The sequence below is a fragment of the Myotis yumanensis genome, unplaced genomic scaffold (genome assembly GCF_028538775.1).
Source record: "Myotis yumanensis isolate MYYU_CA2020_CCGP unplaced genomic scaffold, mMyoYum1.0.hap1 SCAF_3, whole genome shotgun sequence".
In the NCBI taxonomy this organism is placed as follows: Eukaryota; Metazoa; Chordata; class Mammalia; order Chiroptera; family Vespertilionidae; genus Myotis; species Myotis yumanensis.
In genome coordinates, this window is record NW_027223754.1 from 89427934 (window position 1) to 89443883 (window position 15950).

Consider the following 15950-nt stretch of genomic DNA (forward strand, 5'->3'; position numbering starts at 1 on the left):
ATTTCAGGTGTCTATATATTATTGAGATTTTCAAGTTAGTATTAATCTGAACTAACTTGTAAGTTAAGATGCTAATTGTAATTCCCCAGACAACCATTAAGAAAATAACTCTCCCAAAAATATAGTAAAAGAAACAAGGAAGTTAAAATGGTACACTAGAAATTATCTTTTTAATACAAAAGAACACATTAGTAAAGGGTTAGAGGAACAAAATATATGAATATAGAAAACAAATTGTTAAATGGCAGGTGTAAATCCTACCTTACCAGTAATTACATAAAATGTAAATGCATTAAACATTCCTATTAAATGTAGAAATTGGCAGAATGGTGGGGAAGAGAACATGACACAAGACAAACACTTTAGATTCAGAGACACAAATAGGTTGCAAATAAACAGGTAGAAAAAGATATACTATGCAAACAGTAATCGTGGCTAATATCAGATGAAATAGACTGTAAGACAAAAATTGTTATTGGACATAAAGAGAGATTTTATAACGATAACAAAGTCAGTTTATTAGAAAGCTATAACAATTATAAACATATTAGAGGCCCGGTGCACAGATTTGTGCACCAGTGGGGTCCCTTAGCCTGGCTTGTGGACGTCCCCCAAAGGGTCCCGGACTGCGAGAGGGCGCAGACCAGGCCAAGGGACCCCACTGATTGGGGCCGGGGAGGGACTGCGGGAGGACTCCCGGGCGTGTCCAGCCCATGTCACCCAGTCCCAATGGGCCGGACCCCAGCAGCAAGCTAACCTACTAGTTGGAGCATCTGCCCCCTGGTGGTCAGTGCGCATCATAGCTACTGGTTGAATGGTCAAACGGTTGCTTAGGCTTTTATATATATACTAGTGGCTTGGTGCACGAATTCGTGCGGTGGGGGGGGGGTTGTTCCTCAGCCCGGCCTGCACCCTCTCCAATCTGGGACACCTTGGGGGATGTCCAACTGCCTAAACCAAAGAAACCTAAGAGACATCTATAGAACATTTTATTCAACAACAGTAGACTACACATTCTTCTCAAGTGAACATGAAACATTCTCCAGAACAGACCATATTTTAGGCCATGAAACAAACCTCAATAATAGTGAAATAAAAATAGAAGGCAATGATAGAGGGATATTTGGGAAATTCACAGGTAAGTGGAAATTAAATAATACACTCCTAAATAACTAATGGATTAAAGAAGAAGCTACATGAGAAATTAGAAAGTACTTTGAAATGAATGAAAATAAAACATATCAAAAACATAAAGGACACAGGTAAGACAGTGTTTAGAACAACATTTATAGCTGTACATGCCTATAGTAAAAAAAGAAGAAAGATCTCAAATCAATAACCTAATCTTTACCTTAAGAAACTAGAAAAAGAACAAACCAAATCCACAGCAAGTGGAAGGAAGTAAATATTAAAGCAGAAATAAAGTAGAGAACAGTAAAACGACAGAGAAATATCAATGAAACAAAAGTTGACGCTTTTGAAACAAAATTGATAAATCTTTAGACCATGAATAAAAGAGAGAAGACTCAAGAAATATATCATTGGCTTAAGAAATATAGCATTGAAATTTATTTGACCTATTTGTAATGTGACTCCTAGAAAATTTTAAATGACATATGTGGCTCACATTTATGGAATGCATTTTATTTCTGTTAAATAAAAGAGAGAAGACTCAAATTATTAAAATCATGAATGACAGATAACTTTGATGAAGTGAAGAAAATCCTAGAAAGGCATAAACTACCAAACTGACTCAATAAGAAATAGACACTCTGAATAGATCTATAACAATTAAAGAGATTACATTAATAAAATAAAATCTTTCCATAGGAAAAAACTCAATCTCAGATAGCTTCACTGGTTAATTCTACTAACCATTGAACAAATTACTACCAATCCTCTACAAATTTTCCTAAAAAAAGAAAAAAAGAAAACTCAACTCATTCTATGAGTCCAGTATTACCCTCATCCCTAAAGACATGATTAAAAAAAAAAGAATACTACAGACCAATATCCTTTATGAACATAGATACAAATATCTTCCACAACTAGTAAACCAAATCCAGGAGTATGGAGAAAGGATTATACACCATGATCAAGTGGGTACCTAGAAGCTAGCAAGTGAGGAGGCAGTTTGGTAAGGACAGACATGGCATTTGATAATCATCCAACCATAAGCTGAGCATACAAGATGCTATAGGACTAGGTGCAACTAGAGAGTGGTAGTTATTATTGGACGAAGTGAATTTGTTGCCACGTTTTTTGATTGTGCAAGGCAAAATCTTTGCCTAATTGTGTTTCATATTTAGGGAAATATACTTGCAGTCTGTACTTTATGTAAAAACCAACTGATTTCCAAATATTGGCACCTAATTCAAATTTTTTAAAATGTGCACATCAAACAAAACCCTTCTGTGGACTGGGTTTGGCTCAAGAATGAAACGAATGTATAATTCCTTTGACTCCTTAACATCAAAGCAAAGAACTTAACCAATGCTAGGCATAGGGAGGCTTCCCATACTTCCTCATCTATATTATATCCTCTGTCATAAGGTCTCATATTCCATGTATTTTTTCTTCATAGCAGTTGTTACATTGGCAGACTACATTTGTGTGATTATTTAATTCAATATCTGTCTCTACCATGGAATATCCATCCAAAAGCTCCCCAAGGGTAACGGATAGTTCTATATTTTCTTTTTCTTTTTCTTTTTTTTTTTTTTTTTGTGGATGGTTTTTTCACTTTCTTTTTTTTTTTTTTTTAATAATTTTTAATTCATTCTTAAAGTATTACAAAGGGTATTACATATGTGTCCTTTTTCCCCCCCGCCCTTGACAATCCCCTGGCCTCCCCTACCCCCCAGTGTCTTATGTCCATTGGTTATGCTTATATATATTTTCTAATTAGTAATTAATTAAGTGGGCAGGAGAGTAATTTTGAAATGCATTCTATAGTTAAAGAGAGGCAAAAACAATCTGAGTATAGTATCTCACTAGAAAATCTGTGTTCAAAGATTCAGTCCAACGTTCTTTTGTCGGCACAATGTGAGAAAGATGACTTTTCCCCCTACTACATAGACATTTCAGTGTTACCTACACTAACATTATCTCTAGGCGTATTTCAGAGAACACTGGCATTTACAGCAGAACACATTAATGTCAATATTTATTTGTACTTAGTAATCCTAAAGTTATTAGAATTTGACATTTTAGGCTATCTCTTATCCTCTGGATTTATTGCTCTTCCTGGGAAAAATGAAAACACTGCTTTCCTTGTGTAGTTATTAAAAATATTTTTAGACTTTGGGCATTTATAAATTTTAATTATTTGAAGCTCTGGAGGAATGGGAATGCTGAAGGAGAACTGGCAAGAATCACTAAAATTAAAATTTTTTACCAAAATAAAAAAGGGAAACAAAAATGAATGATTTACCAATTTAAAGTTAAAAGACTTACAGTAGTACCAAAATAAAATAGTGTATTGCTGAAGAAGAGAGAAGTCCCCTTTTCTACGCCTTGAATGATGAGGATGTGATTCTGGAAATGTGAGAAACAGCCAGGGGGAAAAGGAGAGAGAATCAGAACCTGTTTTAGTTTTAGGGGAAAGTTTTTAAAAGAGTTAAACTTTATCCTTTACATTTTTATAAGTTGCAGAAATGAAAGTCTTAAAAGATTCTTAAAACTGAATCTGTATGGTTCATTTATATAACACTAGAGGCCCAGCGCACAAAATTAGTGCACTTGGGAAGGGGGGTCCCTCAGCCCAGCCTGCGCCCTCTCATAGTTCAGGAGCCCTTGGGGGACTGATGGCCGTGGGGAGTGGGCCTAAGCCAGCAGTTGGACATCCTTAGCACTGCTGCAGAGGCGGGAGAGATGCCGCTGTGCTTGCCAGCCATGAGCCTGGCTTCTGGCTGAGAGGCACTCCCCCTGTGGGAGCGCACTGACTGCCAGGGGACAGCTCCTGCATTGAGCGTCTGCCCCCTGGTGGTCAGTGGGTCATAGCAACTGGTTGTTCTGCCATTTGGTTGCTTTGCATATTAGCCTTTTATTATATAGGATTCTCAAGATGACAATTATAGAAATGAAGAACAAATTAGTGGTTGCCAAGGGTTAGAGGTGGGGCAGAGGGTTCTATCAATTTTTACTTTGTACATAGTGAAGCTCTGTAGTTGTGAGCATAAATTTATGATTATTTCTTTAGCCTTCTATCATTATGAAATGACCTTCTTTATCTCTGGAAATAATCTTTGTTATTAACAGCCTTTTCATTTTTCTTTTAATTACTGTTAGCATGATAAGCATACTATATTTTCTTTTAATCTACTGTGTCTTTATATGTAAAGTGTGTTTCTTATGGGCAGAATATACAGGGTGGGGCAAAGTAGGTTTACAGTTTTGAGTGCACAAAAGTTTATTCTTATACTAGAGGCCCGGTACAGGAATTCGTGCACTGGTGGGGTTTCTCAGCCCGGCCTGCACTGTCTCATAGTCCGGGAGCTCTAGGGGGATGTCTGATTGACAGCTTAGGCCCACTCCCCGGGGGATTGGACCTAAGCTGGCAGTCAGACATCCCTCTGGCAGCCCGGGAGCCCTCAGGGGATGTCTGACTAAAGGCTTAGGCCTGCGGGGAAGGCTCCTGCCACCGCTGCTGTGCTCACTAGCCGTGAGCCCAGCTTCTGGCTGAGCGGTGCTCCTCCTGTGGGAACGCACTGACCACCAGGGGGCAGCTCCTGCATTGAGCTTCTGCCCCCTGGCAGAAGTGTGCGTCATAATGACTGGTCATTCCGCCACTTGGTCGATTTGTATATTAGACTTTTATTATATAGGACTAGAGGCCCGGTGCACGAAATTCGTGCATGAAGGGGGGGTGTCCCTCAGCCCAGCCTGCACCCTCTCCAATCTGGGACCCCTCAGGGGATGTCCAACTGCCTGTTTAGGCCCGATCCCTGTGGTACATCCCTCTCACAATCCGGGACTTTTGGCTCCTAACCACTTGCCTGCCTGATTGCCCCTAACCGCTTCTGCCTGCCAGCCTGATTGCACCCTAACTGCTCCCCTGCCAGCCGATGGTCCCCAACTGCCTTCCCCTGCCGGCCTAGTCACCCCTAACTGCCCTCCCCTGAAGGCCTCGTCGCCCCCAACTGCCCTTTCCTGCAGGCCTGGTCGCCCCCAGCTGCACTCCCCTGTAGGCCTGGTCACCCCCAACTGCCCTCCCCTGCTGGCCATCTTGTGGCGGCCATCTTGTGATGACTTGAGGACAGCAATCTTGTGATGACGTGGGGGCAGCCATCTTGTGATGACTTGAGGGCATCGCACAAGGGCGTGAGGGCCACCTAGGCTTTTATTAGTATAGATTATTTTTATTAATTATTATTTTCCATATTAACAACTGTAAACCTACTTTTGCCCCACTCTGTAGTTTTAGCTTACTTTTTAAAAAAATGTATTTTATTGATTTTTTTTACAGAGAGGAAGGGAGAGGGATAGAGAGTTAGAAACATCGATGAGAGAGAAACATTGATCAACTGCTTCCTGCACAACCCCTACTGGGAATGTGCCTGCAACCAAAGTACATGCCCTTGACTGGAATCGAACCTGGGACCCTTCAGTCTGCAGGCCGACGCTCTATCCACTGAGCCAAACCGGTTAGGGCTTAGCTTACTTTTTATCCAACCTGACAATTATTGCCTTTTAATTGGGTGTACAGACAATTTACATTGAATAGGCTTATTGACATGGTTAGGTTTGAGTCTCATTTTGCTGGTTGTTTTCTATTTTTCTTATTGGTTCCTTGTACTTCTGTAACCCTCTTTCTACCTTTTTTTGGATTGCATATTTTTTATGATTCTATTTCATCTCTTTTGTTGTCTTATTAGTGACAGCATTTTTTGTTTTAGAATTTTAGTGGCTGCTACAGGGTTTATTGTACGCATATTTAAATCACATCTACCTTCAAGTGATATTACACAACTTCACATATTGAATAAGAAACTTAAAATGGCATGCTTTCATTTCTCCCTTCCTGATCTTTATGCTATTGTTGTCATACATTTTATTTATACTTATTATAAACCCTGCACTAAGTTATTTTTGTTGGAGATTTAAATAATAATAAAATTCTATTTATTTACCCCTGCAGTCACCATTACCAGTGTTCCTTTGTTTAGATTCATATTTTCATCTGGTGCCATATTTCTTCTTACAAAAGGTCTTCCCTTAACATTCTTTGTAGTGTGGGTCTGTTGGTGATTATTTCTTTCAGTTCTTATATGTCTGAAAAAGTCTATCACCTTCATTTTTCAAGGGTATTTTCTCTGGGTTCATCATGTTTTCTTTTAGTACTTTGAAGATGTTTTTCTTTTGTCTTCTGGCTTGCATTGTTTCCAATAAGAAATTTACTGTCATTGTTAGCCTTATGCTTCAGTACATAAAGTCATTTTTTCCTCTCTGCTTTTAAGATTTCCTCTTTATTACTGCTTTTGAACTATTGATTCTTTGGTTTATTAAAATTCTTGGATGTATGGGCTTACTTATAGCTTTCATTACGTTTGAAAATATTCAACCATGCTTTCTTCAAATATTTTTTCTATCTCCATCCCTGTCTTTTAGAAACTCCAATTACATATACATTGTTAGAATGCTTGAAGTGTCCCACAGTTCACTGATACTCTTTTTTTTTTTTTACTTTATAAATGTTTTCATTTTAGATCGTTTCTATTGCTATGTCTTCAAGTTCATTAATCTTCTGCCATTAATCCTATCTCAACTTGCTTCTTTTGACTATGTCTCTACTTAACTTTTTGTATTTAATGTTATCTTTTCATTCTAACATCTGTGTTTAATATCAATATCCATTTCTCAGTCATTGATTTCTCTATTTTTCCCATTTTAGGCCATATTTTGCTGCTTCTTTGAATGCCTAGTAATATTTGATTAGATGCCAGACATTGTGAATTTTACTTTTTTGGCTGATGAATATTTTTGTATTCCTATAAATAATCTTGAGCTTTGTTCTGGGACATAGTGAAGGTCCCTTGAAACAGTTTGATTCTTTAGGTCTTACTTTTATAATCAGTTCAGTGGAACCAGAGCAGCTTTTAGTCTACAGTTATTTGTTCCATATTACTGAGGCAAGACCCTTTTGAAGACTTTACCCAATGCTCTCTGAATTATGAGGTTTTCCAGTCTTTCTGGGAATAGGCCCAATTCAAGGCCCTGAGTGAATGTGAGGTACTACTCCATCTAATCAGTTCAGCTGTTTTTTCTCCCAGCCCTCAAGTGGTTATATGCAATGCACTGATCAGCACCCTTTGCAGACCTCGGGGTTTTCTTTCTTTGTAGCTCTTTCCTTTCCTGTAGATGACCTGTGAACTCTAACCATGGTATCTCCAGAACTCTCAGCTTCCTCTGTTCAGCTCAGGGAGTCCACCAGGCTTCACCTGGGTTCTCCTATTCTGCTCCATGGCCTGGAAACTCTCTCAAGACAGTAAGCTTGGACAATCACAGGGCTCACCTTATTTGTTTCCCATCCCTCAGAGACCACCATCCTGCATGGCTCAATGTCCATCTTCTTGAAAGTAGTTGTTTTGTATATTTTGTCTTTATTTTGGTGTTGTTGCATCAGGTGGGAGGAGGGTTCCTATTATTTCACTTGATTGTAAGTAGGAATATCTAAATTTGGGTGTTGTTTTTTTTTTAAGAAATATATTTAATGTCACTATTATTTTCAGAAAAAATGTTCTATTTTAACTATTGGGTAAGCCAGTTTCTAAACATGCTTGCTCTATATGAGTTTATGAAGATCTGAACAGGGTGAAGGGAATGGGCCATAGAATAAAAGTGACTATAAGTTCCCTTCCTTACCCAAAGCTTTCTGATTTGCTCTTTGGTAGGTAGTTCTGTTCCCTTAATCGTCAGAGGTCTCTGGTTTCTTTTGGAGAGAGATTCTTTAAATTAGTTCTATGAATATGCCCTTCAAAATGTGTAGAGGCTGTTAAAAATAAAGTTGTCATGGTCTTTATGCTTTAAACTAGAGGCCCAGTGCATGAAATTTGTGCGGGGGGTGTCCCTCAGCCCAGCCTGCACCCTCTCCAATCTGGGACCCCTTGGGGATGTCCGACTGCCGGTTTAGGCCCGATCCCACAAGGGTTTAGGCCTAAACCAGCAATCGGACATCCCTCTCACAATCTGGGACTGCTGGCTCCTAACCGCTCACCTGCCTGCCTGCCTGATTGCCCCTGGCCGCTTCTGCCTGCCAGCCTGATCACCCCCTAACCACTCTCCTGCCTGCCTGATCAATGCCTAACTGCTCCCCTGCCAGCCGTATTGATGCCTAACTGCTCCCCTGCTGGCCCGGATGCCCCCAACTGCCCTCCCCTGCTGGCCCAAACACCCCCACTGCCCTCCCCTGCCGGCCCGGATGCCCTCAACTGCCCTCCCCTGCCGCCCCAGACGCCCCCAGCTGCCCTCCCCTGCCAGCCCAGTCGCCCCCAACTGCCCTCCCCTGCCGGCCCGGTCGCCCTCAACTGCCCTCCCCTGCTGGCCTGGTTGCCCCTAACTGCCCTCCCCTGCTGGCCTGGTTGCCCCTAACTGCCCTCCCCTGCTGGCCTGATTCCCCACAACTGTCCTCCCCTGCCGGCCTGATTCCCCACAACTGTCCTCCCCTGCCGGCCATCTTGTGGATGTGGGTACTGCCATCTTTGAGGGCATGGCAGTCAATTAGCATATTCCCTCCTTATTGTCTGTGGACGCTGCCATCTTTGAGGGTGGTGTAGTCAACTAGCATATTCCCTTCTTATTGGCTATGGGCGCTGCCATCTTTGCAATGGCATGAGGGTCAATTAGCATATTCCCTCTTTATTAGATAGGACTATATAATTAAAACTTTGACAGTGAAACATTATAGAGGAAACATAATGAGGGGACTTGCCTCCCAAGATATTAAAATGTATTTTAAAGCTATGATAATTAAAATGTTGAAGTACTACTGTTGATATAGAAACAAATTAATGGATCAAAATAGAATATACATTGACAGACTTATAAATGTGTTTTAAACATTTAGCATAAAGGAATTATTTTAATGGTGGGTCATTCAGTAGATGGTGTTGGTATAATTGGATAACTCATTGAAAAAAAAAATTAGATTTGGATCTCCTTCCCATATCTTACCAGAATACCCAGATATGTCCCAGATATGTTAAAGAAAGAAAATATAATCTTGAGATCAAGAAGGCCTTTCTAAGTATGACATAAACAGTATTCCTATCCTTACTGTATAAAGACTCCTCATAAAGTAGTAGAAGAAAGATGAATACCCCCAATAGAAAAGTGGGCAGAGGACAAGGTTAGGTAATCACAATTAGGGGCAAAAAATATAAATGTTCAGGAAATATTTATTTTTAAAACGTTTTATTTCATAATGATAATTAAAATAATAATTATCATAACTATATTATGTGTTTCTGTTTGAATATGTTAAGAGCTTTCAGCAGATTAGTTTAATTTAATCCATTCAAAGGCAAATATATATGTTATCATTTTATTAATGTGACAATTGAGACAGGACATGAAGAACCTTGCCCAAAGCAACAAAGTTAGCAAGTGGTTGAGTCAAGGTTATAACTCAGGCCATCTGACTTAGAGTCCTGTTCTTCATCACTTCTCAAAGAAATAAATTAAAATGACCTAAAACCCCACTGCACTTCTCAGAGAAATTGTTAATTTGCTCAAGATCACACAGCTCCTAAACAATAGAATCCTATCTATTAAAGATGGAATATGCTAATTGACCCTTATGCCATCGGAAAGATGGCGGCACCCACAGCCAATAAGGAGGGAATATGCTAATTGATTGCCACGCCCTCAAAGATGGCTGCCCCCAGTTCCCTCAGACCTACTTGGGCGGCAGGCACGCGGCAATGCCGGGCCTGCTCCCAGGTGGGCCCAGCCGCTCTGAGCCACTGCCTCCAGAGTCCCCCAGACCCCTCAGTCCCTGAGCCACCCAGGGCCGGCCTGAGGTGCAGACAAGCCTCAGATGGTGGTTGCCCAGCCACCCAGGGCCACCCGAGGCACAGGTAACCAGGGCCGGCCGAGGCTTGCGCTGCTGGCAGCGGCAGCAGCAGAGGTGTGATGGGGCGTCGCCTTCCCCTGATCACCGGGTCACCTCCCGCCCCTGAGGGCTCCCGACTGTGAGAGGGGGCAGCCCCCCCCCACTCCAGTGCATGAATTTTCATGTACTGAGCCTCTAGTTGAGTTATAAATAATAGAAAGAAAAATGATGTAAATAGAAGAAACAAAATCAGGGTGAAGTAAATTAGAAGAACAAAAAGCAAATATCTTATTTAACAAGCTCACCATTTCTTTTCAGAATATTTAAAAGATGCTTCCAAGAAGATGAAAAGTGGGCTTATGTTTGTAAAACTGGTTAACCCATGTTCAGGTAAGCTCCCTTTCCCTCCCCTGCAATAATAGTAACTTGAATGTTTTTCTTTTTAACATTGTATGTACTTATTTGCCTTTGTATTTTGTTCTAACTCAGCGGTTCTCAATCTCTGGGTCGCGACCCCTTTGGCAGTCGAACGACCCTTTCACAGGGGTCGCCTAAGACCATCTTGCATATCAGATATTTACAATATGATTCATAACAGTAGCAACATTAGTTATGAAGTAGCAACGAAAATAATTTTATGGTTGGGTCACAACGTGAGGAACTGTATTTAAAGGGCCAGAAGGTTGAGAACCACTGTCTAACTGAATAGCTTTTTAATGTAAAATGGCATTACTTCGTGACCAAAGTAAGCTATTGACATTACTAGTCTTCTCCAGATGATTCACTGGACCTAAACATTTTTTATTTATCCTTATAATTTTAATCCATAGACCTGTTTATCAGAAATGATGGCAAAACATAGTAGCATATTTGATTTCTCTCTGAGCTTTTCTTAGAGTAGTTAGGCTCCTATACAGTAAAATATATAGGGGTTAGAAAAAGGCTTTTACCTGAAATGCCAAGATTATAGTGGTTTCATTTTTAGCTGTACTTTCTTTATTTTGTTCTGACCAGAAAATAGTACTTTTTTTTTTTCCTGTCAAGGGTTGATTTTTTTGTAGCAAAACAATTATATATTATAGAGATACATATTTTATCAGAAGTAATTTTATTTTAACTTTATATTCAGTGTATTTTCTGTTTTATCTTCTAATCTTTAGGCAAAAATATTAAACTATATAATAGATGTGTAGTAAAATTTACCATATTTTTTATCTCTATATGGAATTGTTTTTCCATTAACGTATTTTATAAGATTTACGTTAAAAGGTTATTGTTAATTTTATGTTTGAGTAGATGCCTGATACTTAGTAAATTAGAGGATTTTCCTAGTGACTATAATACTGAATATAAAAGTAAAACAAAGGGGAAACCAGTGGGTAGTACTTTGCTGTTGTTATTGTTGTTGGAAAAATATAAGATAGAAGCAACAAGAGAGGAAAAAATTTCTGGCTTCCTCCAGTTTTCTTTTCTTCTCAAAATGAAATTGAATATAACTTTTCCTCTCTATTATGCATAAGTTGAGGTGAGAAACAATTTTTTCAAGAGAAGTTTTAGGTAGTAGCAAAAGTTCTAAAGCATTTAACAAAAGTAAAGATTCAAAAATTCCAGGCTTCTTGTAAAATTTCTTTGTTATCTAAATGTACATAAACAACAGAAGTTTGAACCTATGTTTGTTTTTGTTGCATTGACTAGGGAAAAAATAAAGGCTATGACTTGTTGAGCATTTATTTTGTGCTAAGTACTGTACTGTTTTAAGAGCTTCGCATGTATTACCTTTTTAATCCTTATAAAAAACCCTGTGAGGTAGGCTCACTGTTGTTCCCATTTAACCTATATGGAAACAGCAGTGCAGAAAGGTTTATATAACTTCACCAGGGCACAGGCCCAGCATGTGATAGAGATAGATTCAAAGTCCTTGATTTCTTTGTGTTTAGAAAAAAAAATTCATGCATTAAAGGGCCTCTGCCTTTCTCACACAGAGCTGGCCTTCAGGGTCGGCAGGCTCAGTCCCTCTCTTGGTCCCTGTGTGTGGTAAGGCACACGCTGCCCTGGAGTCTGGGACCAGAGTGTCAGCTCAGTTCATCTGCTGAACCATTAGATTTGGGTAGTTTGAGAATGGGTTTTCCTTCCTGGTCCGATGGAGGATTCAGTAAGAGGCTGCTTAACAGTTTAAGATAAATAGTTTGCCTTTTATTATTTACTAGAGGCCCAGTGCATGAAATTCTTGCACTCAGGGGGAGGTCCCTCAGCCTGGCCTGTACCCTGTCACAGTCCGAGAGCCCTCAGGGGGAGCGGGCCTAAGCCAGCAATCGGACATTCTTAGCGCTGTTGCGCTCGCCAGCTGTGAACCGGCTTCTGGCTGAGTGGCACTTTACCTGTGGGAGCGCACTGACCACCAGGGGGCAGCTCCTGTGTTGAGCGTCTGCCCTCTGGTGGTAAGTGCATGTCATAGTGACTGGTTGTTCTGCCACATGGTTGATTTGCATATTACCCTTTTATTATATAGGACTAGAGGCCCGGTGCACAAAAATTTGTGCACTCGGGGGTCCCTCAGCCCGGCCTGTGCCCTCTCGCAGTCTGGGTCCCCTCCGGGGATGTCCACCTGCTGGCTTAGGCCTGCTCCCCGGGGGATTGTGCCTAAGCTGGCAGTGATACATCCCTTGGGGGATGTCCACTTGCCAGCGGGCCGAAGCTGCAGTTGAACATTCACAGAGCTGCTGAGGAGGCAGGAGAGGCTCCCACCATCGCCAATGTGATGCCTTCAGCCTGGCTTGTGGCTGAGCAGAGCTCCCCCTGTGGGAGTGCACTGACTACCAGGGTGCAGCTCCTGCATTGAGCATCTGCCCCCTGGTGGTCAGTGTGTGTCATAGTGACCAGTCATTCCCAGTCGTTCTGCTGTTAGGGTCAATTTGCACATTACCGCCCTAATGGGTTTGGCTCAGTGGATAGAGCATCGGCCTGAGGACTGAAGGGTCCCAGGTTCGATTCTCGTCAAGGGCATGTACTCTGGTTGCGTACACATCCCCAGTAGGGGGTGTGCAGGAGGCATATTACCGGTTTATTATATAGGATAGAAGCTTGGTGCATGGGTGGGAGCCAGCTGGCTTGCCCTGAAGGGTGTCCCAGATCAGGGTGGGCAGGGGACCCCCAGCTCCCTACCATCGCCCAGGGTGCCCATGCAGCCTCAGCCCGCAGCTGCAGCCTCCCCCAATCGTGGGCTCCGCCCCTGCCCGGGCCTAAGGCCTCTGGCCCAGGCGTTAGGCCCGGGCAGGGGACCCCCCAAGCTGCAGCCGCCCCGATCGTGGACTCCGCCCCTGCCCGGGCCTTATGCCTCTGGCCGAGGCGTTGGGCCCGTGCAGCGGGGACCCCCAGCTGCAACCCCCCTGCCCGGGCCTAAGGCCTCTGGCCGAGGCGTTAGGCCCGGGCAGGGGAACCCCCAAGCTGCAGCCGCCCCTGCCCGGGCCTTATGCCTCTGGCCGAGGCGTTAGGCTCGGGCAGCGGACCCCCGAAGCTGCAGCCGCCCCCGATCGTGGACTCCACCCCTGCCCAGGCCTTATGCCTCTGGTCTAGGCGTTAGGCCCAGGCAGCGGGGACCCCCAGCTGCAGCCACCCCCCCACCCAGCTCAACAGCTCCCTGATAGTGGGCTCGGGGCAGCGGAGACTGACAGCTGCAACCACCCCAGGATCTCGGGCTCCTCCCCTGCCCAGCTCCCATTGCTGGCTCCACCCCTACTTCCCACTATCACTGGCCAGTGCGGCAAAGGCCAGGATTCTCCGATCATGGCTGGGGGGCAGGGCAAAGGCGGTCCTGGGGGCCGCCTTTGCCCTGTCCCCTGGCTCTTAGCTACCCCCTGGGTTTCCGATCACTGTCAGTGCCAGGGGGCTTCTTCTGTGCTTTCCCTTTTGCCTTCCTGCATTGTGCCTACATATGCAAATTAACCGCCATCTTTGTTGACAGTTAACCGCCATCTTGGCTGGTGATTAATTTGCATATCTCGCTAATTAGCCAATGGGAAGGGTAGCGGTCGTACGCCAATTACCATTTTTCTCTTTTATTAGTGTAGATTGGTTTAAGTTCAGCGAGGATTATAAGGCTGGAAAACAAGCATTTGTATATAATAGTGTAAGCTTTCCTTGGAGTCAGTTTGTATAGAATATATGTCTATGTATGTTTATGTTTATATTAGGAACATTCCTCAAAACAATTGGGTAGTCTTTTGATTTTTTTGTGTGTGAAAACGTGCAAATAAAAAACATTTGTCTTAACAGGGGAAGGAGCCCTTTACTTATTCAATATGTGTCTACAACAGCTGTTTGAAATAAAAGTTTTCAAGGAAAAACACCATTCTTGGTTTATAAATCAATCAGTTCAATCAGGTAAGTGACTAGTGTATATATTTCCCTTAACTAAACAATATACTTCAGCTTTTTTATCCTTCACAGGCAAACAAGTCTGTCCTCCTGTTTTAGAGTCTGGTCAATGGTTGTTTTCTTCCTTGGCACCAGAGCAGGGTTTAATCAAGGAGAAAGGAAAGATAATTTGAGCAAGTTATATTAATACCTATGTATCTTAAATGATAGGTAGTTTTTACCCAACGAATTTAAAACACTAACATCTTTTCAGAAGGTAGGTGACCTTTGTACCATGGAGTGCACATTGTCTTGACCAGAAACTCTTTGCTCTTCTCTTAGCCACATTTGTGGCTTTTCAAGTTTTTAACATCTTATTTCCTTGAAAATGGATACTGATATAGCTTCTAAAATAGAATAGAATCTAACAAAGTTTTTTTAATGCTTTATTATATAAATTACTACTGCCACCCCTCCCCCCAAACACACACACATCCAACACCAAAGTTATATATTTTTTTAATGTTCCTTTAATTTGGAGTAGTATTGACTCAGAGGGAAAAAGGATACCACATGTTTTTTTGATGGTTCTGAGAGGGAGGATGTGGAGTGGTGTGGGGAGTCATGGGATAGTTGAGGCACTCTGCATTCCCTGCCTGTTCTCTCATTGTTCCAGAGAGTGCTGCTTTCTGTTGACTGTGTATGTGGCTACGTCTTGCTAAGGTAGAAAGGTCACTTTGCCTTTCTTCTAAGACATTCCAAAAAAGGGTTTCATGCTGCTGATAAATTTCAAATACCTATGTGTATGAGAAGAATTAAAGTGGTTTTTAGTTGCCAAAATGCAACGGTAGTCTGTGTATAGTCTGGTAGTTGGAATATAGGTATTCCCTTCTGTTGTTGCTTCTGTGCTATTCATTTGGCAGTATATGAGAGTTCTAATTTCTAATGTAATACGTATATTTGCAGTTGGTTCTAGCTAGATAGACACAGTAATATCCAGGTAAAACTGGAAAATATTGCTCATCTCCCCTAGACTGAGTTGTTAACCTGTTTGCTTGTTTGTTTAGTAGTTTTAGGTTCACAGCAAAAGTACCTGCTTTTTTCATTATTGTCTTCTTTATAAATTTAACCTTAAAGAGCTGTTTTTAAGAATAGTCACCAGGATATTGTTTTAGATCTAGAAACCTACTCATAAAATGAACTTAGAGAACCCGATGGGTTGTTTTTATAAACTTTTACTTTAAAAAAATAGTCAACTAATATCATAATATGAAATTACTTCTTTAATTTTTTCTTACTATGAAATGGATTCATATATATAATTGAGGGTTAGAATTTCTTGTCTGTATAGTTAGATTGCTCTGTTAGAGAATAAAAGTAAGTACCTGTATTTCCTAAAACCAAAATAATAAGTAAGGAGATAATGAATTGTTTATTGTTCCATTTGATGAAATTCCTCTTCTGATTCATGTCTGTGGAAGAGGAAGTTGGGGAATCTTGGAGAGGAGTGTGATAGAGGAAAGACAAGCAAGGAGTAATTATGCTA

General features: G+C 41.6%; 1 protein-coding gene across 2 annotated transcripts in view; it reads left to right on the top strand.

The window, feature by feature from the left end:
* Window positions 1–15950, top strand: part of RNASEH2B (ribonuclease H2 subunit B) — a 103584-nt gene that overhangs the window by 12732 nt on the left and 74902 nt on the right. For both annotated transcript variants that reach the window (XM_070409103.1, XM_070409102.1), the window contains exons 2-3: window positions 10370–10441; window positions 14324–14431. In XM_070409103.1, the coding sequence (XP_070265204.1) occupies window positions 10370–10441; window positions 14324–14431 (180 nt within the window). The remainder of the gene's footprint in view (window positions 1–10369; window positions 10442–14323; window positions 14432–15950) is intronic.